We start from the raw sequence: 27,516 nt of genomic DNA on the forward strand, positions 1-27,516 counted from the left end.
TTAAATGGAAGTGTAGTTGACTTAGAATGTTGTGTTAGTTTCTACTGTACAGCAAAGTGGTTCAGTTATATACACATACACACACACACACACACGTAAAACTGATAATACATACCTAAAAGTGATTCAATTTGCTGTACATCAGAAATTAACATTGTAAATCAACTGTTTAAAATATTTTCCATTATGATTATCATCCATAGAACACAGTTGTCTGTGTTGTACCATAGGATCTTTTTGTTTATCCATTCTCTCTGTAAAAGCTTACATCTGCTAACCCCAAACTCCCACTCTATTGCTTTCCCAACACCCTGTACCTGGGCAACCACAGGTCTGTTCTCTGTCCCTGATTCTGTTTCTTTTCATGGATAGGTTAATTTGTATCATTATAGATCCCACATATAAGTGATGCCATTCAGTATTTCTCTTTCTGACCTACTTCACTTAGTAGGGTTCTCTCTAGTTACATCCATTTTGCCACAAATGGCATTATTTTGCTTTTTTATGGCTGAGTATTATTCCATTGTATATACATACCACATCTTCTTTATCTATTCATCTGTCAACCAACGTTTGGGTGGTTTCTGTGTCTTGGCGATTGTGAATAGTTGGAGCAGCCTGGTTTTGAAGAAGGGTATGGGATGGAAGTTAAGTGTAAGATCAACCAGTTTTCTAGCTAGCATGAGTAATTCGTTTCTGGAGGTTTTTATTGGGAAGGGAAGGTGAGAGGACATGTCCAAAAGGACTGCAAAGATAAAGACTCAGAAGACTTTCTCCTGGGAGCTCTCTGTGTACCTCGAATCTATCCACAAGTAAAGTTAGAGCATCATCATGGATCACCTCCTGCTCCTCATATGTTTTTGTCCTATTGCCAGCTTTCCTCATTCATTCTAGAGGTTGACAAAAATGTGGAAACCATGCAAGGTCTGCATACAAAATATTTGCCCCACAGTGCCTGCATCTTTTAAAGCACATTCATATTTGTGAGTGAGGTATAGCCCAACCACTCCAGGAAGGAGTACCCTGAAATTCTGGGAGCCAAGATTACAGAAATGTTCTGGAAACACAGCCTCCTGTTGGTCCTCTGAATCCTTTGGTCCCATCTCTTTGCCACAGCTTGAAGAGCCATTGTCTTGGGCTTTATTCTGCCTGAACTGCCTTTGGCTTAAATTGTTTGAGCTGTTTATCTCTAGCCCCTACTTTTACTCAGGGTCCTGCAACCTCAGGGACCAGCTGTCCTCCCTTCTGTAGCCCAGCTCTGACTTCTGGAACCTTGAACCTTCTGGAACTTCTGGAACCTTCTGGCAAAGCTCTTTGAGTTCCCCCTCTGAATGACTTGAAGCATTCAGACAGTGTTAAGTCACGTTCCTGCAAATATATTGTTTGCAATTCAGGTGCACTTTTGTTATGAACCCCATGTCTTTGGCATTTATTTATTATATTCATCTCCTTGGCTTCATAGCCTGCCTAAACCTCGTTATGGTTTCTCTGTTTCTTTTGTCTTTCTCTAGCTGATGGTTGTGACCTTATTTCATGACGGTTACATTTTAGGACTGATCTTGCAGATTTGTAGGTGTGGTTTACTTCCATAAATACAGCATTCATGTCAGCAGCAACTCCAGGTCACTTTTTACATCACTTTGTGGATAATTATTGTTGTATTTTAAACCCATCAATCACTGTTGCTTGTATTTATCTGCAGTGGCTGAATTTGAACCTAGATTTGTTGTGTTGGAAATACAATAAATATTAACTGTCACTGAAAGGAACAGAGCATTAAAGGGCAGCGTGGTACAAGATGACAGATAGTGAATTCAAGTTATAAAATCACATTTATTTATCTTTCTTCTTCCCTTTCTCCCTTTTTTCATACCCTCTCTAACTTCTTCAGTAAAAATTTAAGGTGGCTACCTTATTAGATTACAGTATGTGAACCATCATACTAACATTTCATTAAGTTTGTAAATTTTTTATATTTTAGATTTCTCTTGTAAGATTATCAATACTTACATAGAAAGCATTTAATGTTTAGATTCTTATAGTCAGGCTTCTCAAATATACGTATATTACAGATCATTAGTTACATTAATTACAAATGAGTGACTTTGAGGTTTTCTTGGAATATTGTATTTTTTATCCTACAAGCATAAAGAGAGCTTCCTTTATTGTTTTGAATTCAAATGCAGACACTCACCTGAAGTAATAGTAAATTTTTAAATACTTTTTCCCCTCCATATTTATATATCAAATCCTTCTGAGGCAGGGTTTGTAGGAAGGAAAGGAGACAGATACAGGGTCTGTGCTCAAGAGAGAGAGGAGAGAACAAATGTGTGAACACTGAAATCAGAATAAGTTGAATTACATTGCTGAATTCAAGAGGTGTTTCTGTATGAGAATATATCTGTCTGTAAAAGCCATAAGACATGCTCGAACTTCTGTAATGTGAAGAATGAATTAGATGAGAAAGGGAATCTCTCTGAATGAACCATCACAGAATTTTTTAAACTACAGAATTATTGTCAAATGGCCAGAGTTCCCTGCTGATACTGCTTCAGTGGATTTGTTGAGTCTTTGTCCAAGAGAGTTTAAAGATTAAAATGGCCAAAGGGATATGAAAGACAGAGAGAGAGAGAGACAGAGGCAAAGTGGCAGAGACACAAAGAGAAAAAAGGCATCAAGAGGCACAGAGAGAATATGAAAGGGTGTGTAATGAAGGAAGGGCTGAACAGTGTTTATTTCAGGCTCACAGTCAGTAGATCTGGGTTCTACTTTAATCTCTTACTTAAACTGAGTCCCTTGGACTCAGTAAGGGGATCAAATAGGTCAATCCTAAAGGAAATCAACCCTGAATATTCATTAGAAGACTGATGCTGAAGCTGAAGCTCCAGTGCTTTGGCCACCTGATGTGAAGAGCCAACTTATTGGAAAAGACCCTGATACTGGGAAAGATTGAGGGCAGGAGGAGAAGTGGGGAACAGAAGATGATCGCATCACGGACTCGATGGACAGAGTTTGAGCAAATTCCGAGAGATAGTGACGGACAGGGAAGCCTGGCATGCTGCAGTCCGTAAGGTGGCAAAGAGTCGGACACGACTTAGCAACTGGATGACGAACGACAACCATTTGTGACTCTATTTTCTCATCTGTCAAATAGGAATAGTAGTAACATCTATTCTACCTTCTGCTCAGGTTTTTGGCACCCATAGAATGAAATGTTAGATGTGGAATTGTTTTGAAAGCATGAAATGCTTTCTGAAGGTAAAAGGTCATGCTCCCCAAGCATAGCATTTTTACTTTAGCAGTATTAGTGATAAGTAAGAAGAATATTTGCTTTTGGATTTTATAATTGTGATAGTTTATTCAAATTGTGAATAAAGTTAAGTATTCTGTTCTTAGAAGTCAAGTGATTTAGTAGAGGGTGGCTTGGAAGTCAAATGGGTTTACGTTTAAACTCTGTATCTACCTGTCAGTACTCACTGTGCAACATTGGACAGATTATATAACTGCTCTGAGCCTTTGTTCTGTGATGGCAAATTTATCAAGTCATTGTGAAACTTACATGAGGGGTTGCTTTTCATTGCAGTACATGGAATAACTCCTTAATAAATATTAGTTGTAGTAATATTAGTACTACTATTATGATGATGATTTTTGCTGTCTTTATTGATTAATTTTTTCACTTTGGTTAAGAAGCCTTGAAACTTCAGAGCTTTCACAAATAGGAGCATGATTGTTTTGTTTTTAAATTTTAATTATTTAAAAAAAATCTCAGTATATATGCCATCTAGGCAGAGTCAAAATGTAATGTATTGAATGTATTCTGATGTATTAATTCCCTGATATCTCAGTTGGTAAAGCATCTGCCCGCAATTCAGGAGACCCCGGTTCTATTCCTGGGTCAGGAAGATCTGCTGAAGGGATATGCTACCCACTCCAGTATACTTGGGTTCCAGTACAAGTTTGCTGGTAAGGAATCCACCTGCAATGTGGGAGACCTGGGTTCAATCCCTGGGTTGGGACGATTCCCCTGGAGAAGGGAAAGGCTATCCACTCCAGTATTCTGGCCTGGAGAATTTCATGGACTGTATAGTCCATTGGGTCACAAAGAGTCACCCACGACTGAGCCACTTTCACTTTCGTAATATATTAAAGCCCAATGTAAACAGCTGTTTTATAAGAAGTCAAACGAAGTTCATCAAAGTAGATGATCTGCCTCCTTACGCCCTGTAGGTCACCGTAGCAAGGCTAAATTTGGCTCTCATTTTCTGGAAGCATCACCAGAGGAAATAATAAATGACCCAAGTCATAATTTTTAGCCAAGAGGAAGTGTGCATTTGTGGTGTGGGGGGGGGGGGTTGGTAGCAAAACATGTTATTTTCCTGCTGCTGAATTCAGACAAATGTAAGGTAATTTAAAATGTTAGGTAATTTATCTCAGAGATTAAATCTGAGAAGCAACCGAATAAGATAATTTTTCTGAAATGATGTCTTTAATGATCAATTTTAACATCAAGCCATTGCAGTAATTGAAATGACAGCACGTAACACATGGTGATGACGTGAGCTGTTGGGTTTGAGAGGACTAGACAGAACATCATGGCTCCCGCTCTGTGCCCTGCAGGCAGGGTCAGCCTGGGTGATGCGGAGCTTAATGGATGTTCATAGTGTGACCATGCTGACCTTGTTGTGAGCAAGTAAACGCCAAGAGATCTCAGCTGTTTGTGTGTACTGAAAGATAAGAAAGAAATTGCTTTGAAATGTTGAATTGAAATCGGACATATAAATATATGCCAAATGTTTTCTTCCCCCTCATTGCTCTGTTTTTTTGCAGTTTAGATCTCTAACTTCAAAAATAGAGTTAATCATAGAAGATCCAGCCACATGATTCTTATATTTTGCAATGTAATGTGTGTGGTCTCATTCTCCTGAAATTCTCATGATCGTTATTCTCATGGAAAGCACTTTGCAGTTCTGTGAAACTCCACAGTTCTTCTTCAGTGATATGGAAGAGGAACTATAGAACAGGAGTTTGAGCTGGGCTCTTTTGGAGACTGCTCTATTTTGAGTTAGGCTCACTAGTGTAAAGTAGCTGTTAGATGCTTTTCTGGAGCATGGAATGACTGTGGTAGTTGAAAGGAAGACTTTAATATTGATTGTTTTGGAAGTTGATGAACACCTACAAAGAGCAATACATTTTTTTTCTTTAATTAGTACACGTTTGCTCCATCTGTTAACATCTAACAAGTGATTTCAAGAGCTACTTAGCATTATTCCTAGTCAATAAGAATGAGAATCAATTCAAAAGAATAAGGCTTAAGTGATAAATCTGCAAACAAATATCTTATGGGTCAACCATTTTTTGCCTTGACCCAAATCATTGTTTTTGTTTAGAGTTATAATATCTAAATTTCATGTGGATACTGATCTATTTTAGAACTAAAAAAAAAAAAATAGAAATGGCAACTTGAAATTATTTGGGATGCATGCAATAGACAGAAGATTAATATCATTGGCCACTTAGGAGCTACATTGCTATCATATATTTTGGCCCAGTGTTTCCAATGTTTTGTATCATATGCTGATTATGGATAGGAATGCTGCAAATAGTCTTGATTTCTTCATGACTGTTTTGTGATAAGATTGGGATAGCAATGGCAGAGTTGCTTGATGTGAAAATTTAGTCTGAAACTTGTTGAAAACTGATTTTCAGTTTTGAAGAAATATCTCAATTGGCCCATAGCTTTTCAGGATTGAATTTTGTCTTTAAAAATGTGAGCCGGTTGATATTTCTTAGCTCTATACCTACAGAGTTCATTCAAGAAAGCTGTTAGGCTAGAAATAGGATTTACTGTTTGGGCAGAATCTCAACAGTTGAGGCGGTGAGAGGACTACTCCATGAATTTTCTCGCTTCTAGATGATTCATTGAATATTTCACAGTATATAGATGGGGATATCTTGCCACAGTGACTCCTGGAATTAGACGCTTTTAAGGCACTCTACAATGACTATATCTGAGTAAAAGAACTGTGAGTTATGATTGAGATTTGGACTTCGGAGCTGCCAACTGAAGATACTTTACTGTAGATCAAGGACCTGGAAAGTGCATTTATGCTTCTTCTGACATGTGAGCCTAAGACTGACCTTTGAGAGCTAAAAAGATTTAGTGAGTGCTTTTTATCAGTCAAAAAGTTGGTTATCAGTTCAGTTCAGTCGCTCAGTCGTGTCCAACTTTTTGCAACCCCATGAACCGCAGCATGCCAGGCTTCCCTGTCCATCACCAACTCCCGGAATTTACCCAAACTCATGTCCATAGAGTCGGTGATGCCATCCAACCATCTGATCTTCTGTCGTCCCCTTCTACTCCAGCCCTAAATCTTTCCCAGCAGCAGGGTCTTTTCAAATGAGTCAGCTCTTTGCATCAGGTAGCCAAAGTATTGGAGTTTCAGTTTCAGCATCAGTCCTTCCAATGAACACCCAGGACTGATCTCCTTTAGGATGGACTGGTTGGATCTCCTTGCAGTCCAAGGGACTCTCAAGAGTCTTCTCCAACACCACAGTTCAAAACCATCAATTCTTCAATGCTCGGCTTTCTTTATAGTCCAACTCTCACATCCATACATGACTACTGGAAAAACCACAACCTTGACTAGATGGACATTTGTTGACAAAGTAATGTCTCTGGTTTTAATATGCTGTCTAGGTTGGTCGTAACCTTCCTTCCAAGGAGTAAGCGTCTTTTAATTTCATGGCTGCAATCACCATCTGCAGTGATTTTGGAGCCCCCCCAAAATAAAGTCAGCCATTGTTTCCACTGTTTCCCCATCTATTTGCCATGAAGTGATGGGACCAGATGCCATGATCTCAGTTTTCTCAATGTTCAGCTTTAAGCCAACTTTTTCACTCTCCTCTTTCACTTTCATCAAGAGTCTCTTTAGTTCTTCTTCACTTTGTGCCATAAGGGTGGTGTCATCTGCATATCTGAGGTTATTGATATTTCTCCCAGCAATCTTGATTCCAGCTTGTGCTTCCTCCAGTCCAGTATTTCTCATGATGTATTCTGCATATAAATTAAATAAGCAGGGTGACACTATACAGGCTTGACGTACTCCTTTTCCTATTTGGAACCAGTGTGTTGTTCCATGTCCAGTTTTAACTGTTGCTTCCTGACGTGCATACAGGTTTCTCAAGAGTCAGGTCAGGTGGCCTGGTAATCCTATCTCTTTCAGAATTTTCCACAGTTTATTGTGATCCACACAGTCAAAGGCTTTGGCATAGTCAATAAAGCAGAAATAGATGTTTTTCTGGAACTCTCTTGCTTTTTCGATGATCCAGCGGATGTTGGCAACTTGATCTCTGGTTCCTCTGCCTTTTCTGAAACCAGCTTGAACAGCTGGAAGTTCACAGTTCATGTATTGCTGAAGCCTGGCTTGGAGAATTTTGAGCATTACTTTACTAGGGTGTGAGATGAGTACAATTGTGCGGTAGTTTGAGCATTCCTTGGGATTGCCTTTCTTAGGGATTGGAATGAAAACTGACCTTTTCCAGTCCTGTGGCCACTGCTGAGTTTTCCAAATTTGCTGACGTATTGAGTGCAGCACGTTCACAGCATCATGTGCTCGTAGTGATGCTTCCTAAGGCCCACCTGATGTCACATTCCAGGATGTCTGGCTCTAGGTGAATGATCACACCACTGTGATTATCTGGGCCATGATGATCATTTTTGTACAGTTCTCTGTTAAAGTTGATTATAGATTCTTTGTAAAATATTTTTAAGTTGCTTTTGCCGATTTTCATTCTTAGTAATAATTTTAACTAATTTTTTTAAAGTACCTAGAAGTCTTCATCAAATGAAGGGTTCAGATATTGATTTGATTGTCACATTTCTGGCCATGTTTGGGGCATATTTACCGTTGCTTGGTATGTGTTCAGTGGGACTGTGAAGGAAGAGTGCATATCTTTTAGACCTTTGGACACAGCTTGAAATTGGAGATGAGCTCTCATTCTCTTCTTATATGTAAAAGTTGCCTGAGAATTAGTGATTTGAAATATAGGTAAGTGTAGGAGTTGTGCGACAATGGTTCCCAGGAATTTCAGTCATAAGAACTCCTTATTATCAGGATGATGAATTATACTTTAGATATGTGTTAATTGATGAATCTGTTAATACATGACAGAAAGCTTTTATGAACTCAGTAGCAATTTAAACTAAACTTATCTCTATTTTGCAAAGTTCATCCACATAGAGAACAAACATACAGATACCAAGGCGGGAAGGGGAGGGCAGGATGGATTGGGAGATTGGGATTGTATATATATACTACTATGTGTGAAACAGATTACTAATAAGAACCGACTGTATTGCGCAGGGAACTCCACCCAATGCACTGTGGTGACCTCAGTGGGAAGGAAAATGACGGAGTGGGGATATATGTGTATGTGTGGCTGATTCACTTTGTTGTGCAGCAGAAACTAACATGACATTGTAAAGAAGCTATATTCCAATAAAAAAGTAAATTTATATTATGTATTCCTTATGCCAGATATATTACCTGCAAGTCCTACCTCTTCTTATCATCAACGCTTCACTGTATTCCTAAGGCTTTAGAATGAAATAAAACTGTATCACTGCCTTCAAGGCCCTATGAGCCCGGATTCCTGCCTGCCTTTGCAATCTTATTCTCCTTTTCCTTTTCTTCTAGCTCACTCTGTGCTTCAGCCTCATAGGTCTCCTTCCTGAATATTGATTGGATAGATCAAGTTCCTTCCAGTCTTTGAACCTTCATATTTGTTTTTCCTTCTACCCAGGATGCTCTTGTCTGTGGATCCTATTATGCAGTCCTCAGCTTTGAGAAGCCTTCCTGACAACTTGTTCTGAAACAACCTTCCACACTATTTGACTTAACACTAGCACTCTACAGATATCGCAAGCCGACTACATGATATCCACAATGTAGAATATCCTTTCATGTTTAGAAAATTCATGAGGCTCTGTTTATCTATAGTGAATAGTGCCATCTCTCTTGTTAGAGAGGTGGGTTATATTTCCCTATGCATACCTCAGATTGCCCACTTCATCTAAAATTGTGTAGAAAGACAATTAGCCTTTGTGTATATTTGGAAACTTTCTCTGCAGTTAATAAATGGGGAAGTGGGCTTTTTAATTCATTTTCTTAAACTTTAAAAATTTGGAAGAACTGTTGCTAATCCTGGCAGAGGTTATCTGGGGATATTATACCGCCTAATGAAATCTTTAAGGAAGGAAAGATCATCATGTTAGTTTTAGCATTTATAAATGAAGGCACACTAAATTCTTAGGGTGTTAGGAAAAGATTCTATATCTGATGTGTTGGAGCCAACAGACTGGCTCATATAAGAACTGCTTGTTAAATTTTCAGGAATTTTGCAAGCAGGCTGACTTTGCATTAGTAGCTTGAAATTGGCTATGGTGGGAGTATTTATACCATGGAAATTGGCAAACACTGCAAACGAGGGCTTTTTTTTTTTTTTTTTCCTGGAGAGTGCGTTTAACAGCACACTATTATATAAAGCCAATATTTCAGAGGCTGACAATTTGATGATGAGAAATCAATAGGGCCAGCCTGAAGTAACCAAGTTACTTTTATGGTTGTTGGGATTGAAAAAGTCACAAATTTTGAGCATGGAAGAAAGAGCTTTTTTTAAAATTTTTTTAAAGAAATAGATTATTTGTACACAGAAGCAGACATGAAGGATAAAAAAGAAAATATGATCTTTGTATTTGCTTCTTTCGCCTTTCAGGTCAGGCTGCTGAATTCTTGCAAAATGTTGTTAAGATACATTCTCGGGGTTAGGGCAGATAGCCACCTTCTGGAACTTGTGATAGCAGCTTTCCTCAGCTCCCAGACTGATAACACAGCCCAGCTGATCCCACATGCAGCATCACATGTTAGTTACAATGAGTGTGTTAGACTGCTTCTTCAGGGAAAGAAAAAGATTCCAAGAAGAGTTAGGTGGAAGCTCTGATTGATTATGGTTTATAATGTTGGAGGAAGTGGAGACTGAGAGTTGCCCTAAGGTTTCAGGCCTTCAGTGGGAAAGGATATAAAGGAAAAATTACTCGAAGAGGCAGGGCTTTGAGCATTGCTCACTGACAAGAACATCTTTGAGATACACCACTCTGTGAAGGCAGACAGGGATTATTTGGGATATTTCAGAGGCAAATGTCATTGGGCAATACCTCCATGAAGGGATAAATGGATAAATGATAAGACATAGGTCCTATATTTCTGAGTTTATTTTAAAGTACTATAAAGGCAAATGGGAAAGCTTCTAGTTAGTTTCTTCAGGGACTTGAGATTGAATGTTCTCCATTTAAAATGAAGTTGGAGAAGCAGGCACATCCTGAAATTCCTTTCCTCTCCTCCAATTTGTGGTAAGCACTTGGAAAATTTGAATAATTCTAAGGGGTTGTGTAAGACTAAGTTGTGTCATCTTTTCTGATGTCTTTATGAAGCTGGTTAATTGTACTGTTTATGAGTAGAAAGAAAGTGGCTTTCTTCAGTCATCTTTGGATGTAGCTAATTATTTTCTTGGAAGAGGGCTTTATTTTTAATCTTGAAGCATTTCTAGGGCTTAGATTTTAATGGAGCACTATTATTATTTCCCAAAGGATAAGATACCATCTGTAGTTAAACAAGTTGGGACTCTGGGATTGATAATATCTAGTCTTTAGTCTTTATTATATTAAAAAATATGAACCCATTGATGACCTTACACTCTGACTCAATGAAAATAAAGGAATTTTTAATAAAGAGAATATTATGCAGTTTGATTAAAATTAATTTCTTAAAGATCAAATAAGTCCTGTTATTTGGAAAAGCAATCCTAGAACAGTAGATCTCAGGAGTCACTATGTAGTTGCTATGGGTTCTTGACCTTGAGGTCAGGAATGGTGAAGATAAGTAAGAAGGGAAAGCTTATGAAAATCATAGATGGAGACACAGTTTTGCATCTTATGTTGAATATTCAATGGAAACAACTCTCTGCCTCGGGAGAAATAAGATTTTAGGAGACAGAATTAAAAAAAAAAAAAAACTTTGAAGGAAACATGCAGTTAAATAGTTCTGACAAACTAAAATTCTCACAAACAGGACTTTTTAAATAGAGTCTATTCTGAAGCTCTATTCTGGCCATTCATCACCATCTGTTCATAAAGTGAAAATTCCTGCCCTTAGTATTTAGACACAGGCCATGTGAAAGAGAATCTATTGTAAAGAGTAATATCAATTATACCAATAACAGTCAACCAGTATTAAGTATCTAAGTCATTATTGAAACGAGCAGTAGATTTTTATTTTTCCTCATAGCACAGTTGCTTTTCAGAAACTACCTTTGAAATTAAAGAAATTTTCATATGAAAAGCATGCCCATTCTAGAAAATTTTAGAGAAAAATAGAAAGAAAAAATATAATTGTCACCAAAGGCAACCAATGCCAACATTTTATTTATTTCCTTTTGATACTGTTCTAAGTCATGACTGCACACTCGGTTACTACTTCCTGCAACTGCAGTTACTGCCACCACCTTTGCACCCACCATTTACTGAAACTAACATTATCTTTTTACCAATCTTCACATATCTTTTCAGTTTTATTGAGAAATAATTGACATACATCAGTATATATATTTAAAGTGTACAGCATGATGGTTTGATGTATATATGTTGGGGAGTGATTATCACAGTGTTTAGTTAACATTCATCATTTCATGCAGATAAAAAAATTTCCTTGTGGTGAGAACTCTTAGGATCTACTCTATTAATTTTCCTATGTACCATATAGTAATGTTAACTATAGTCATTATTTTGTACTTTACATCTTTAGTTAGTATTTATCTTATGGCTGGAAGCGTGTGCCTTTTGATCACCTTTCTCAAATTCTTCCTCCCCCTGTCCCCGACACCACCTCTGGTAACCACAAATCTGATCCCTTTTTTTCTATGAGGTTTTTTTTTTTTTTGTTGTTGTTTTTTTTTAAATTAGGCTCCACATAAAGTGAGGTCATACAGTATTTGTCTTTCTTTGATATATTTCACTTAGAATAATGCCTTCAAGATTCATCTGTGTTTTTAGGAATGTTTGGATTTTCTCATTTTTATTGCTGAATAATATACTGTTGTATATCTATGTATCTACATCTAGATCCAGATACAGACACACATCACAACTTCTTTATCCATTCATCTATTGGGGATGCTTAGGTTGTTTTCATGTCTTGGCTATTGTGAATAATTTTACTATGAGCATGGTAATTCAGATTTTTTTTCCAGTTATTGTTTTCACTTTGGATATATTCACAGAAGTAGAATGACTAGATCATATGGTAGTTCTAGTTTTTAATTTTTTGAGGAATCACCACACTGTTTTTCATGGTGGCAGTAACAATTTACATTTCCACCAACATTGTATAAGGGTTCACTTTTCTCTGCATCCAAACCACCATTTATTATCTCTCTTTTTCCTGTGTGTGATGGCTATTCTAATAGGCGTGGAGTGATGTCTGTTGTGGTTTTAATTTGCATTTCCCTAATGACTAGAAATGTTGAGCATCTTTTCATGCCTCTGTTGGTGGCTGGTAATTTTTAAAATACCATTTTCCATTTTATAAAATGGAATTTCAGAAATGTAAGACAACCTGCTAACTTTTAATACATGACAGGACTAGGATTGGGACCCAAATATATATAATTTGAAAGCCAATTTTTTTTCATTTCACACACACACACGCTTTCATATTCTAAAGACTATTCTGTATCTTCCTTTTTCACTTAAAAATAGTATAATAATTAATTCCCTGCCATTAACTCTTCATGAAGAGTTTAATTGCCTCAAAACAGCCCATTCTAAGTATATTTTTCATGTTGATAGTTTTCATTGTTTTCATTTTGATGTGCACCTTTTTATTAACTCAGAACCAAATCATTGCAAAAGATAATGTGTGAAGGCTGGATCAGTTAGACTGAGGCCTAGAGCAGAAGTCAGGCAGAACAGGGGAGTGCAGATGCTGGAGTCAGCGTTCACTACTGCGGGTGGCTTCCCTGAAAACCACTCATTAAGCAAATGAAGACAAAGACAGATGCTTTTCAGATTAAGATGTAACAGACTTTTGAACTCTGTGGGAGAAGGTGAGGGTGGGATGTTTCAAAAGAACAGCATGTATACTATCTATGGTGAAACAGATCACCAGCCCAGGTGGGATGCATGAGACAAGTGCTCCGGCCTGGTGCACTGGGAAGACCCAGAGGAATCGGGTGGAGAGGGAGATGGGAGGGGGGATCGGGATGGGGAATAAGTGTAAATCTATGGCTGATTCATATCAATGTATGACAAAACCCACTGAAATGTTGTGAAGTAATTAGCCTCCAACTAATAAAAAAATTAAAAAATAAAATAAAAAAATAAAATAAAATAAAATTCCAGATGTGTTTCTTACCCTCCATGTTGCTAAGGTCTCTGTGTCTGTCTTAACCAGCTTCTGACTTCTCTGACAGTACTCTGTGCAGCTCCTGACACAGTATTTCTCCATTTCCTTTTACTTTGATTTTTATATCCCAGGAAGTTGTTTGGTATTTCTTTTCCCAGAGAATTAAATGATCACCCTCTTTCAAGTCCTGGAAAACTTCCCTGTTAACCACTGAATCCTAATTAGAGAAATTTGTAAACATGTTTCCTAGCAACTACCTGTTTAATCCCACGTTTAAGCTATGTTGTATAAAGCAACTTGTTCAATAGACTTTTATCTGCCTGGTTACCTCTGTGTAAGCTGCTTGAAGAGATAGATATTCTCTAAAGAAGCATGGTATGGATAAAGAACTCTCACATTTATATCAATTGTTCTGAACAGCTAATTAAATATCAATTCTTTATCATTTTTTAATCCAATACATTTCTTGAGCACTTGTACTATATATGACTGGTATTGTAGTAGACCCTGGGCATAGAGTGGAGAAAAGAACTACAAACTGTCCCTGCCCTCAGAGAGCATAATATCTAGTGGAAGAGGCACCTAAAAATAAGTAAACATATTGTGTTTAACTGTAACTGTGTGCAGCACAGTACATCCTGATATTCTTTTATAATTTATAAATATGGTAATAATAGTGTTTCTTCTATAAAATTTTGTTGTATTCTGTTCCCATTCATTCTTTAGCTGAGTTTCAAGCTTCAATTTAAGATGTTTGTCCATTGGTTTGCCAACAGTCTTTAGGTTTAAAAAAAAATCCTAAAACAAAATGGAACTCTGTGATTTTGCTTATTTACTGGTCCCATATTCATTTAATGATACTATACTTAAAGGGAAATTTCTCAGTGTCTTTCCTGCTTCCATGGAATTACTCTTGGGCCGGTCAGGAAATTCTTGGATTCCTAACAAGAAAATGTATGCCAGACATTGGCTCTGCTCAACCTCACAGATTGTGAAAGCGCTTGTCAGTTGTACCAGTAAATCTTCCCTCTCTTACCGCAGGTCCAAGGATCTCATAAAGGAGGCCATCCTTGACAATGACTTTATGAAGAACTTGGAGCTGTCGCAGATCCAAGAGATTGTGGATTGTATGTACCCAGTGGAGTATGGCAAAGACAGCTGCATCATCAAAGAAGGAGATGTGGGGTCACTGGTGTATGTCATGGAAGGTATGCTTTGTAACCATGTTCCCCTGACATTCAAATATTCTCTTTTCATCTTATCAGCCTGCACACAGATGGCAGTGCATTACATGAGACAATTCCATTTTTCCTTTTTGTTTTTGAGAAACAGTTTGAAAAGAGGGCGAACACTGCTTAGACACAGAGGTTGATTAATCATTTCAAGTGTTTGTGTTTAAACTTATTAAAATGAAAGTCTAGTATTTTTTCAGACATGGGGATAATAACATGAAAGAAAGCATTGCTATTTATTGCACTGCATGAGACCACACACTGTCAGATCATTGAGCAAACTCAAAGCTTCAATGGAAGCTCAAGTCTATTGGAAGTATTTTTGGTCAGATAATCAAAGTATCTTCAACTCTGCTTTTACCTCCCAGTATATGACTGGCTTTCTGCTATGTTGCTTCTATAAAAAGAGGATGTTTTCAGTGTTTCCTGTGTGTCTGATAGAGGTGGATCATAAAGGTTGGATAGTGTATTAGCTTCCTGATTATTAAGAGTGGTAGCTTGTTCATAAATCTTGCACAAACTAAGATAGAAACTGCTTTAAAAAACTGAGGCATGCACTGTATAAACATGTTTTATGCTTCTGTATATTTTCACATTATAAATTTTTAACTTGAAATTTATAATGGCATGTTTTCCTCTTGGGGGACGAAAAAGCCTGAAAGCATGAATGAATCAACTGAGAAGAAAGTGAGGTCAAAGATGTCTATAGTAGAAGACAGTTGGCTTAGAAAAATCACAATTGATTTATTTGGTGGCAGTTAATGTTTTACCCAAAGCATTCATGCTGGTGTCCTATAACTGTCAGTTTTACAGGTCATTCAGAAGAGAGGTGTATTTGGGCAAGTCGATTAACTTCTCTGTTTCACCCAGCTTATGAAAAACGAGATACTCTTTCTTTCTAGCAGTGATTCTCTACTGGTGATGATTCTGACCCCAGGAACATTTGGTGATGGTCAGAGATATGTGGTTGTCACAGGCTGGGTAAGGGTGGGCATGAAGGAGGCTCCTGGTGTCTAGTAGATAAAGACAGGGGTGCTAATCAACAGGGCAGTGAGTGGTCTACAACCAAGCATTCCCTGTCCTTAGTTCCTGTGCTGAGAAATCTTGCTTTCTACCTTCTTTGCAGGACGGTTATGAAGTTAATATGAGTAAGCTGTGTGGATGTATAATGTAAAGTGTAAAACATTATAGAATAACGATCAATATTATTTCTATTAAATACTTGAGAGTACGTAAAAAATGTTTTTTCTACATTCGTCATTCACCTTTTAATTTTTCTTTGTGATTCTTTCTTGACATACTGAAATCAGGCATTTGATATTTATTAATTTCTATCACTATTTTCTTTATAATTTTCAGCTTTGTGTCAATGTTACAAAGTTTCTCCCCACGCCAAAAGGGTGTAAATGTTCGGTTAGGCTTTCCTCTGACAAAAACAAGCTACGGTAAACAAAAACACAAACAATATGTACTTGGCAGACAATTGCAGGGAAAGGAGGTGAAATTATAGGGAAAGGGTGCATGTGGGTAGTGAGCAGGAGCAATTAGAAAAGTGGAAGAAATATATAGAGGCCAAGTGGAGACTATAAATATAGAGGCCAATGTTAAGAACTATTAACGTTTAGAAACCAAGTTTAAAGCCTTTCTGAGATGATATTATATCAACAGTTTCATATTATTTGATTATTTGTGTATTTTATTGGCCAGGCACATTTTAAAGAACACAGATATTGTATAAAGCAGAGTGTACTTTACTTCAGTCATTTTAAATGCTCATCATTGGTATTCCAACAAAGGACCACCTAGTCAAAGCTATGATTTTTCCAGTAGTCATGTATGGATGTGAGAGTTGGACTATAAAGAAAGCTGAGTGCTGAAGAATTGATGCTTTTGAACTGTGGTGTTGGAGAAGAGTCTTGAGAGTCCCTTGGACTGCAAGGAGATCGACCTAGTAAATCCTAAAGGAAATCAGTTCTGAATATTCATTGGAAGGACTGATAGTGAAGCAGAAACTCCAATACTTCGGTCAGCTGATGCAAAGAACTGACTCATTGGAAAAGACCCTGATGCTGGGAAAGATTGCAAGTGGGAGGAGAAGGGGATGACAGAGGATGAGGTGGTTGGATGGCATCAGTGACGTGATGGACATGAGTTTGAGTAGGCTTAGTGAGTTGGTGATGGATAGGGAAGCCTGGCATGCTGCAGCCCATGGGGTCGCAAAGAGTCGGACAGCGACTGAGCGACTGAACTGAACTGATTGAATTCCATTCTAGAAATGAGTAGTTTGAAAACCTATGTGTTCATGTCAGTTTTCCTTACACATTTTTTCAAAAAATTTGTTTAATTCATGCCATTTTTGTTTTCTAAGACTAAATTCAACTTTACTAGCTATATTAGAAGGAGCTTGAAAATTGTACTTAATATTTGTCAGTTTTTAGAACTCATTGCCCAACTTATAGAGCATGCTTTTTCTAAACACTTTCTGTGTATAAAATTTATTTAATTCTCAAAGTGATCCTGTGAGGTAAGGTCTAGTATTTATTATCCCCTTTTATAAATGTGAAGACTGAGGCCCACCTGGTTTATAGTATAGTTAGGAGTGAACTCAAGTAATCTGGATTCAGAGCTCAAGCTTTTAATTATGGGATTCTGTATTGGTGATGGTTCTCCAGAGAAAAAGAGCCAATGGGATATATGTGTGTGTATATCTAGGTACTGAGAGAGAGGTTTATTTTAAGGAATTCCATGATTGTGGAGACTGGAAAGCCATCTGCTTGCTGGCAAAATTCACCCTTCCTCCAGGTAGATCAATTTTTTTTCCTGATGAAACTTCAGCTGATTGGATGAAGTCTTATCAACTTTAAGAAGGTAGTCTGCTTTAATTCAAAGACTACTAATTTAAATGCTAATTCCAGCAAACAAATACCTTCATAGAAATGTCTGGTGTAATATTTGACCAAATATATGGATATCATGGGCTTTCAAGTTGACCTATAAAATTAACCATCACAGGTCCATTCCTTGTCAACGTGGCACCCATACATATCTCCGTAAACTATACCAAAATATCCAAGTAAAGACAATAATAAGGTCATACTTCTGCCTAACATGATAAAATAATCTTGTGTGTAAAGAAAACAAACAAGTCATTTTCCCAGAAAAGGATGCGAAGTCCTTGGGTGGTGGTCATTTCTCCTCTCCTCAATTCCCCATATCTCAAATATTTTGATGCAACATTCAGTTCAGTTGCTCAGTCATGTCCAACTTTTTGCAACCCCATGGACTGCATCATGCCAGGCTTTCTTGTCTATCACCAGCTCCCGGAGCTTGCTCAAAGTCATGTCCATGTCAGTCAAAGTCAGTATGTCATCTAACCGTCTTATCCTCTGTCGTCCCCTTCTCCTCCTGCCTTCAATCTTTCTCAGCATCAGGGTCTTTTCCAATGAGTCAGTTCTTCACATCAAGATACAACATTAAGAAAACTTAAATACTACGAAATAAAGTCAATACATCTTATGTTACATGATAATGGGATCTGTGAGGAAGGGCAACAAGAATTTTATGCACAAGTGCACTACCTCAAACATACAAACGTAAATAAAAACATGTTTATAACAAAGAAGAAATATCCATAGCAGACTTCCCTAGGTAAATGTAAATACACTAATTTTTCCACATTTCATCAAGCTAATTTTAATATATTTTGTTTATCTTCTTTTTGCTGCTAGAATGACTAAATAGCAAGTCATCTCAATTATGTTTTTAAAAACAGGGTTCTAAATAGTGTATCAGTAGTCAAAGTCACAGATTTTGCAATGATGGTGTTGGTTGCTTTCAGTTAAATTCACTAAATGACTGTGTTCTTATAACCTGATGTGAAATCTGTCCCCAAGTTGTAATTCTAATCAATTCCATGTAATTTTGGCTTGATTTTATGCCAATATTCTCATGTGAAAATAATATAAAGTAAAAAAATCTTGTCATTTAAATTTTTATAAGTTTTAATTGAGGAAATGTTTCATTGCTTAATTAGTTTTTTATCAACACATTTAATCTTCTCAAAGTTTAGATGGCACTCTTCTTGATATAGATGGATTCTTTTTCATTTGTGAACATTATTAATATTTATAAAGAGTATACCATAGCAACAATGGATGAAGAGAATAGAGGATCTTTCACAAACTTGCTTATTATCAAAACATTCAGAAAAACACCCAGGGAGTTTACATGGAAAACCATTCCAATTATTCCTGCCTCTTTTCAGTTAAATGAAGTTTTCTTCATAAAATGCTTGTTTAACATATGCTTTCAGTGATTTTTGTTTTAGCCTGGGCAGTGTCCCAAATATTATTGCATACCTAAATGCCAAATTTTCTCATCATTTTAACAGAATAGTCATATGTTAAGACTTAACTAATTAGGATGACAGGGAAAAAATCTCTGGAAGTAGTGTAAGTATATCATGTATTTTCAAGCGAAATGAGTTGTATAACTTTCAGATATTTATAGTTACTTGCTAGTGGAAGTTTTAATTTCAAGTTTTGATTAGAATTATTTTAGTATGAGTTACTTAAGGTAGCAGTGGGTCAAATTGCTAAGGCTTGATTGCTGTTTTAATCAAATTTCAAATATATAAATGACTTACAAAATAATTGAATACAGCTTATTTTCTTAAACCAACAGGTTTTGGTCTTAATTATAGAGTAATATTTGTTAATATCTTTATACTCTTGCCCTCTTTTTTTTCCATGAAGGTAAACTTCATCTTTGCTAAGTCACTTCAGTTGTCTGACTCTTTGCAACTCCAAGGACTGTAGCCCACCAGGCTTCTCTGTCCCTGGGATACTCCCAGGAAAGAATACTCAAGTGGGTTGCCATTTCCTTCTCCAGGGGTTGTTCCTGACCCAGGGACTGAACCTTATGTCTTCTATAATGGCAGGTGGGTGTGCCACCCAGGAAACCCAAAACTTCAACTACGGTCATCCAAAAGAAATTCTGATTTAGCGATTGAGAATTGGTAATGTAAATCAAACACCCTCTTTGGGAATCTGATTTAATATTTTTGTATTGAAAAATGTGTAGTTTATATCCATTGAAGTGATGTGCTTGGACATATTGCTTTTACAGATTTTCTGTGATCTTCACTGTGGAAGTGCATAGATTACATGTTATCTCCTAAAAATGGCAAGTATCTGTTTAGTGTTCTTTGTTGGCTATTTTAAGTTAAACTTTTAAGCGAAACCATCAAGCTATTTTAATTTTTATTTTGCAGAGTGCTTGTTAATGATAACAGCTTTTATCAAGTGCTTATATATGGCATTGCCCCGATCCCTCTTCTCTTATTAGTTCCTTCTTTCTTTTTACAAGCATGGCTGTGATTTAGCTTAATCTTGGTCCACCTCTGAGCTTTTATTGTTTAAGACTAGAGTCTACCATGTATTGATACTCTCAAGGCTCTCTCTCTCTTTTTCTTTTTTCTGTCTACCATCAGTAGTATTGATTTTGTTTCTCTCACAGGTTAAAAAAAATTTTTTTTAAGAAGCAGCAATTTTTTCAACTCATCACGCAGGTAACTTTTAGTAGGACTTTTTACACTGATGCTAAGTGATCTGTGATTGTCGTTGTTCGGTCTGTAAGTTGTGTCTGACTCTTTGAAACCCCATGAACTGCAGCACTCCGGGCTTCCCTGTCCTTCATTATCTCCCTGAGTTTGCTCAAATTCATGTCCATTGAGTCAGTGATGCCATCTAACCATCTCATCCTCTGTCACCCCCTTCTCCTCTTGCTGTCAGTCTTTACCAGCATCAGGGTCTTTTCCAATGAGTCGGCTCTTCACATCAGGTGGCCAAAGTATTGGAGCTTCAACTTCAGCACCAGTCCTTCCAATAAATATTCAGGGTTGATTTCCTTTAGGATTGACTGGTTTGATCTTTTTACTGTCTAAGGGACTCTCAAGAGTCTTCTCCAACACCACAGTTTAAAAACACCAATTCTTTGGCACTCAACTTTCTTTCTGGTCCAGCTCTCACATACATACATGACTACTGGAAAAACCACAGCTTTGACTATATAGACCTTTGTTGACAGAGTGATGTCTCTGCTTTTTAATACACTGTCTAGGTTTGACATAGTTTTTCTTCCAAGGAGCAAGCATCTTTTAATTTTGTGGCTGCAGTCACGTCCAATCTCTAGATTCTTTTGCTAATTGCTCTGAGATTTCCCTTTGTCTTCTGAAGGCTGGTCTTCTGCTTCGCTTTGCAGTGAGTTGGTTGATACCAAGTCTGCCTGTTAAGCTGATGTCCAACACTATTTGTTCTTCAGTGTGAATATGGATCATGCTGCTGCTGCTGCTGCTGCTAAGTCGCTTCAGTCGTGTCCAACTCTGTGCGACCCAATAGACGGCAGCCCACCAAGGCTCCCCCGTCCCTGGGATTCTCCAGGCAGGAACACTGGAGTGGGTTGCCATTTCCTTCTCCAATGCATGAAAGTGAAAAGTGAAAGTGAAGTTGCTTAGTCGTGTCCAACTCTTAGCAACCCCAAGGACTGCAGCCTACCAGGCTCCTCCGTCCATGGGATTTTCCAGGCAAGAGTACTGGAGTGGGGTGCCATTGCCTTCTCCGATGGATCATGCCAGCCACTCACTATCAACAGTAAACTTACTCAACTTCATACTGCAAGTTCTCTCCTGCTCCCTTACTTTTCCCCCTGAAACATTTTTACTGTTTTTATAATTAAATAACATATGAAAACTGACATTCAAAGAGGGATTTTTATATAAAACTGAACATTAGTGAAGAGCCTCACCATGTCAGCTGGTATTCAAAACACTATCCAAGAGTATGAGGGAATTGAATGTATTTTCATATGAATTAGCTCAGCAAATTTAACACGAGAAACAGACCATTTTATTCTCCGAAGTCAGGTGGTGCCTTTTGGCCTTATGAGTGGTTCATGTTCATCTGAAAGCTATCTTTAGAATAGTTAAAATATCAATGCATTTAAAGTTATTTTTGCAGTCCCTTTACTAGATCAAGCTTATCATGTTAATGCTAAAGAAGAAGCTTATGTACTATGCTAAAAAACAAGACAACAGACCCCAGATTCAGCCACTTATGCAGAGTCCCATGTCACTAAATTGAGACTCTGTTATAGTTTTGACTCTCCTAGAAATGGAACCTTAAACCAGACAATCAGGTGTCACCTAATTAGCACCAGTTAGGTCATCTATCAGGTAGGATCCTGCTATCCCTGAAAGGAAAACAACTTTGCCATAACCAATCTACTTTTTTTCCTCTAATGTAACTTCCTTGTTCCTCCTCCTTTATGCCTATAAAAATCTTTTATTTTGTACAGCTCCTTGAAGTTCCTTTCTTAGCTGCTCGATTGAATACTGTCCAATTCATGAATTGTTAATTAAAACCAATAAGATATTTAAAATTTACTCAGTTGAATTTTTTTTTTTATTAGTTGGAGGCTAATTACTTCACAACATTTCAGTGGGTTTTGTCATACATTGATATGAATCAGCCATAGAGTTACACGCATTCCCCATCCCGATCCCCCCTCCCACCTCCCTCTCCACCCGATTCCTCTGGGTCTTCCCAGTGCACCAGGCCGGAGCACTTGTCTCATGCATCCCACCTGGACTGGTGATCTATTTCACCATAGATAATATACATGCTGTTCTTTTGAAACATCCCACCCTCACCTTCTCCCACAGAGTTCAAAAGTCTGTTCTGTACTTCTGTGTCTCTTTTTCTGTTTTGCATATAGGGTTATGGTTACCATCTTTCTAAATTCCATATATATGTGTTAGTATGCTGTAATGTTCTTTATCTTTCTGGCTTACTTCACTCTGTATAATTGTTTCTTAACAACTACTTAAATAAAAACAAAAGAAAACAAAATACATTTAGAAAAATGTTATAAGCAAAGAGGATTTGAATTTTTAAGTGTGAATATTGAAACATATTTCAGTTATGGAGTTAGTGGCAAAAATAGGAATCTGATATAGTTAGATGTCCCACAGGGTATCATGTTTATTTTGGGGTGCCAAGCTTCCAAAAAGACTTTAATACACTTGAGTGAGTTCAGGAAGCATGACATTTATTTTTAGCGAGTGACATGTCTTGTATGGATGGACAGTTTAGGAGGAAATGATAACTGTCTTTAAAAGCTGAAAACACTGTCGCATGAAAAGGGAACTGGTCTTCATGAGTTTAGATGACGTGAGAAAATGCAAGTTATAGGGAAGTCTACACTGGGTCTTCTTGACAGTCAATATTCTGCTAAGTAATATGTTCCAGAAGTGAATAAAGCAGTCTGATGTCATGGCAAGAACACAATCTCAGGAGGCTTTCTAGCAGTGATTATAAGACATCTGCTTGGAGAAATTTAGTGTGGGTAGAAGAGGAATTCCCTGTGGCTGAATTGAACACATCTCCAATCTTTTCCCTAAACTCCAAGCTTCTGAGTCTGTGGTTTTCTGAACAAATATTTTACAAGTTAACTTATGAGAACCCAACCTCCAAATTTGCCTTTTAGAAACTCACCCCTATATGCAATATGCATGCTTTCTTTGGGGGTGTTTTTATATCTTGTATCATATACATCAGGTGATACTGAAAGTATTCTTATGCTACTTCATTTTTCTTCCAGTAGTGTCTTCTATTTTATTACCCAATGTCTTTATCCTTTCTGCTATTGATTATATTTGGGTTGTTTCCAGTTACTTTGATCCTGATTATTTATGAAGCTGAGCATCTTCATATGTTTATAAGCTGTTGTGTTCTATGAAGTCTGTTGTAGTGTTCTGTCCATTTTTCTGTTGGTTGGTTGACTTTACGTATTTTGGAGTTTAATCTTTGTCAATTGCATGCATTATAAATATTTTCTCTCATCTGTAGCATGTATTTTCACTTCTTTGTGATATCTTCTGATGAAAAAAAGCTATTTTAATGTAGTCAAATATGTCAGTCTACTTCTTGGCTTGTGCTTTTTGTAACTTTATAAGAATACTGGAAGGCAGGGTTTCTCATGCCTATGAATGTGTGAGTATGTGTATATCCCTGAAGGTGTGTGTATAGGTTAGGGATGTGAGATATTATCTCTGAAGTAGTAGATCCACATTTATAATATAAAGAAGAGTTGTCTTTCTCAAAGCAGGAAGCTGGAAAGGCAGTTCATTTTTGCCTCTGTTTGTTTTTTTTTTTCCCCACCATATTTAAACAATTTATAAATTGTCCTCAGGGGACAGTGAATATGGTTTTGAATATGCTTGATGACAACAATTTTCCTGTGAGTGTAGATTCTATATCTGGAAATAATCAGAAGCCATTTAGTGACAGATATGATGAATGGGGTTCAGTTTAGTCACTCAGTCATGTCCAGCTCTTTGAGACCTCATGGACTGCAGCATGCCAGGCTTCTCTGTCGATCACCAACTCCTGGACTTGCTCAGACTCATGTCCATTGCATTGGTGATGCCATCCTCTGTCATCCCCTTCTCCTCCTGCCTTCAATCCCTCCCAGCATCAGGGTCTTTTCCAAGGAGTCAACTCTTCGCGTGAGGTGGCCAAAGTATTGGAGTTTCAGTTTCAGCATCAGTCCTTCCAATGAACACCCAGGACTGATCTCATTTAGGATGGACTGGTTGGATCTCCTTGCAGTCCAAGGGGCTCTCAAGAGTCTTCTCCAACACCACAGTTCAGAAGCATCAATTCTTTGGCACTCAGCTTTCTGTATGGTCCAACTCTCATATCTATACATGACTACTGGAAAAACCATAGCCTTGACTAGATGGACCTTTGTTGACAAAATAATGTCTCTGCTTTTTAATATGCTGTCTAGGTTGGCCATAGCTTTTCTTCCAAAGAACAAGGGTCTTTTAGTTTCATGGCTGCAGTCACCATCTGCAGTGATTTTGGAGCCCAAGAAAATAAAGTCTGTCACTGTTTCCATTGTTTCCCCACCTACTTGCCACGAAGTGATGGGACTGGATGCCATGATTTGATGATTAATACTCTCTCTCTCTTTTTTTTTTTTTGACTAAAATGTATAAGGACATATGTATATGTACCATTATGAAGTAGTAAAATTTTTTTAATAAAATTCAAGAAAAATCTGAGATGCTTAATCAAGAACATTGTTATCATAAAATGACATATTTTGAAAGATATTGTTCTTAATACTGATTTGGCTACTTATGTCCTTGTTTGATTTTATAGGGTAAGTCTTACCATGTTGTGGTTATAACAGTATATAGTTCTCCATTTTCTTTCTAAATTATTAATGGTGGGAAAAAAAGGTGAGGCATCTGGCTTTTACTTTTGAAGACTCTTGAAAGCCAAAATAATTAAAACTTGCTATGCTTATTTTTTTGAGACGAGAGTTAAGAAAAGGATCAGCTGTTTTCAAAAAAGTAATCTAAAATTGGCAAAGTAGATCATGGATTGTGTTAAAAAGGTACAACTATCTTTTTTCTCCCTGTTGGCTCAGGTGGTAAAGAATTCACCTGTAATGCGAAAGACCTGGGTTCTATCCCTTTGTTGGGAAGATCCCCTGGAAGAGGGCGTGGCAACCCACTCCAATATTCTTGCATGCAGGATGCCCATGGACAGAGGAGCCTGGTGGGCTGCAGTCCATGGGGTTGCAAAGATTTGGGCACAACTGAACAACTAAACACACACATATGTGTTTGTTCTTAATGGTTATGGGATTTATTTCTATGGGGACTCATTTTGCTAAAATATCAATATCTCATTCTTCAGTTTTTAGAGAATGGCAAATTTGAAAGTTTAAAAATATATTTTTGATGAAAACTAAAACCAAAAATAACTTTGCTGAAAAAACGAAAAGAAAATGTGGATTAGTCCTTCTTGACAATAGTGTAAGAACATGTTGCTCTCTTACTAATGAGCTGAAATTTACTTCAGTCATCCTTTCATTGAGACTATTGAGTAGTTTGCATGCTGAACACTAAACAGGATTCTAAAATTGTTGAGGGTTCGTTTTAAGAACACATAGATGTATTTCTTCAGAGACTTTAACAAGATTTCCAATGATTTTTGTGGGAGGCTGGATAGACTAATGCTTTTAATATCCATCTCTCTAATGAGAAATCCTTGAATGGTTAGTAATCGTTTTGGCACAGTCTCAGGGCAGGGAAGAAGGGTGCTACTTCCCAGAACTACCACGGCAACACGCACGCCACTCTACGGAGGATCCGAATGGATCTCTGAAGTCTTTGTTGAAATTCTCCTATGACTCCACATCTGAGGAACATAGCCTGTAATTGCACATACGTTATCTGAATATAATTACTGTACCTTTGGAAGATTGCAGTCTGATCTTAATATTTATATGAAGACAAGTCTTATCTTTATATTTTATATTTAGGCCCTTCCATAAGCTCCATTCTGATGAAAATATTTTTGTACCAAATTTCCTGCAGTAGTACCCAGTTTTAGAATTATGCTAAAGGACTTAAATAGTATTAAAATCAATTCCTTAGAATCCACATTTCATGCATATTAAAATATCAAAGACTTGTTATTGAGTGTATTTACATTAATGATTTATTTGGTACTTTTTTTTTGTCTAACTTGTCAAGCTTTACCAGAATAAGTAGCTGTCTTTGTATCACAGAACTATCTTAGAGTTCTTCATAAGAATATGAAAGTAAAAGTCACTCAGTCGTGTCCAACTCTTTGTGAATCCATGAGCTATTGGAATTCTCCAGGCTAGAATACTGGACTGGGTAGCCTTTGCCTTCTCCAGGGGTCTTTCCAACCCAGGGATTGAACCCAGGTCTCCCGTATTGCAGGTGGATTCTGTACCAGCTGAAACAAGTATACTATCAAGGGTGAAACAGATCACCAGCCCAGGTTGGATGCATGAGACAAGTGCTCGGGGCTGGTGCACTGGGAAGACCCAGAGGGATGGGATGGAGAACACATGTAAATCCATGGCTGATTCATGTCAATGTATGGCAAAAACCACTACAATATTGTAAAGTAATTAGCCTCCAACTAATAAAAACAAATGGAAAAAAAAAGTAAATTAATTTTCATTAAAAAAAAATATATATATATATGGGAGCAAATGCTTTTAAACCCAAACATTGTTTACTTTCTATTTACTCTTTGCAGTCTCATGTTATTTAGCAAGAAGAGTTAGGTTATTCTGTACATTTTGCAATATCAAAGCAAGTTACTCTGCTAATTTATTAATAGCAAAGCCATATTAGAAAAAGCATCTTGTAAGGGTGGCGAAACTTTTATGAAAGGTAGTTTTCTATTTCACAAATACACAATGGTATATTTTCAGAGGAAAACCAAAACTTCTCATTAAATCAGAATTAATAGTATTTAAAGTTTTCCTTCAAATATTAGGTATGTTCCTTTAAAAATCATTTATTCCCTATTGGAAGAAGGGAGTGAGCATTTATTCCCAGCAGAGCTTAATTAATAGCGTATTGTAATAATTTTCACTGAAAGCCATTCACACACTCATTAATTTCTTTTTTATGTTTTTATAACTATAAGAAAATAATGTTACATTTTATAGCTCATGTTTATAGATCATCATTTTACATTCCTATGTTATTATATTGTATTTCATAATGGTTTAGAATATTTAATACCTTCAGCATATTCTTAATGTAGATTTATGCTTTCTCCAGTGGTTTATTCAATAATTGTGTGCATGTGTGCATAGTACGTGCCCTCAAACTAAAGATGTTTTTAAAAGATTTACAGTGCAAAGATTTGTATTGACTCATCCTGTTGAAAATATACACATGAACATATTTGTACTTTGTGTCC

The 27,516-nt window shown here is 37.1% G+C and overlaps 1 protein-coding gene across 12 annotated transcripts in view; it reads left to right on the forward strand.

Annotated features, from left to right (window-relative positions):
* The window catches only part of LOC122446204 (cGMP-dependent protein kinase 1-like), an 849,064-nt gene that overhangs the window by 160,328 nt on the left and 661,220 nt on the right, over positions 1-27,516 (forward strand). For all 12 annotated transcript variants that reach the window (XR_006270817.1, XR_006270818.1, XR_006270819.1 and 9 more), the window contains exon 2: positions 14,502-14,668. Coding sequence is in view for 6 of the 12 variants with exons in the window: in XM_043476128.1 (XP_043332063.1) it covers positions 14,502-14,668 (167 nt within the window). In the remaining 6 variants the exon portion in view is untranslated. The remainder of the gene's footprint in view (positions 1-14,501; positions 14,669-27,516) is intronic.

The sequence above is a fragment of the Cervus canadensis genome, chromosome 8 (genome assembly GCF_019320065.1).
Source record: "Cervus canadensis isolate Bull #8, Minnesota chromosome 8, ASM1932006v1, whole genome shotgun sequence".
NCBI classification, from domain to species: Eukaryota; Metazoa; Chordata; class Mammalia; order Artiodactyla; family Cervidae; genus Cervus; species Cervus canadensis.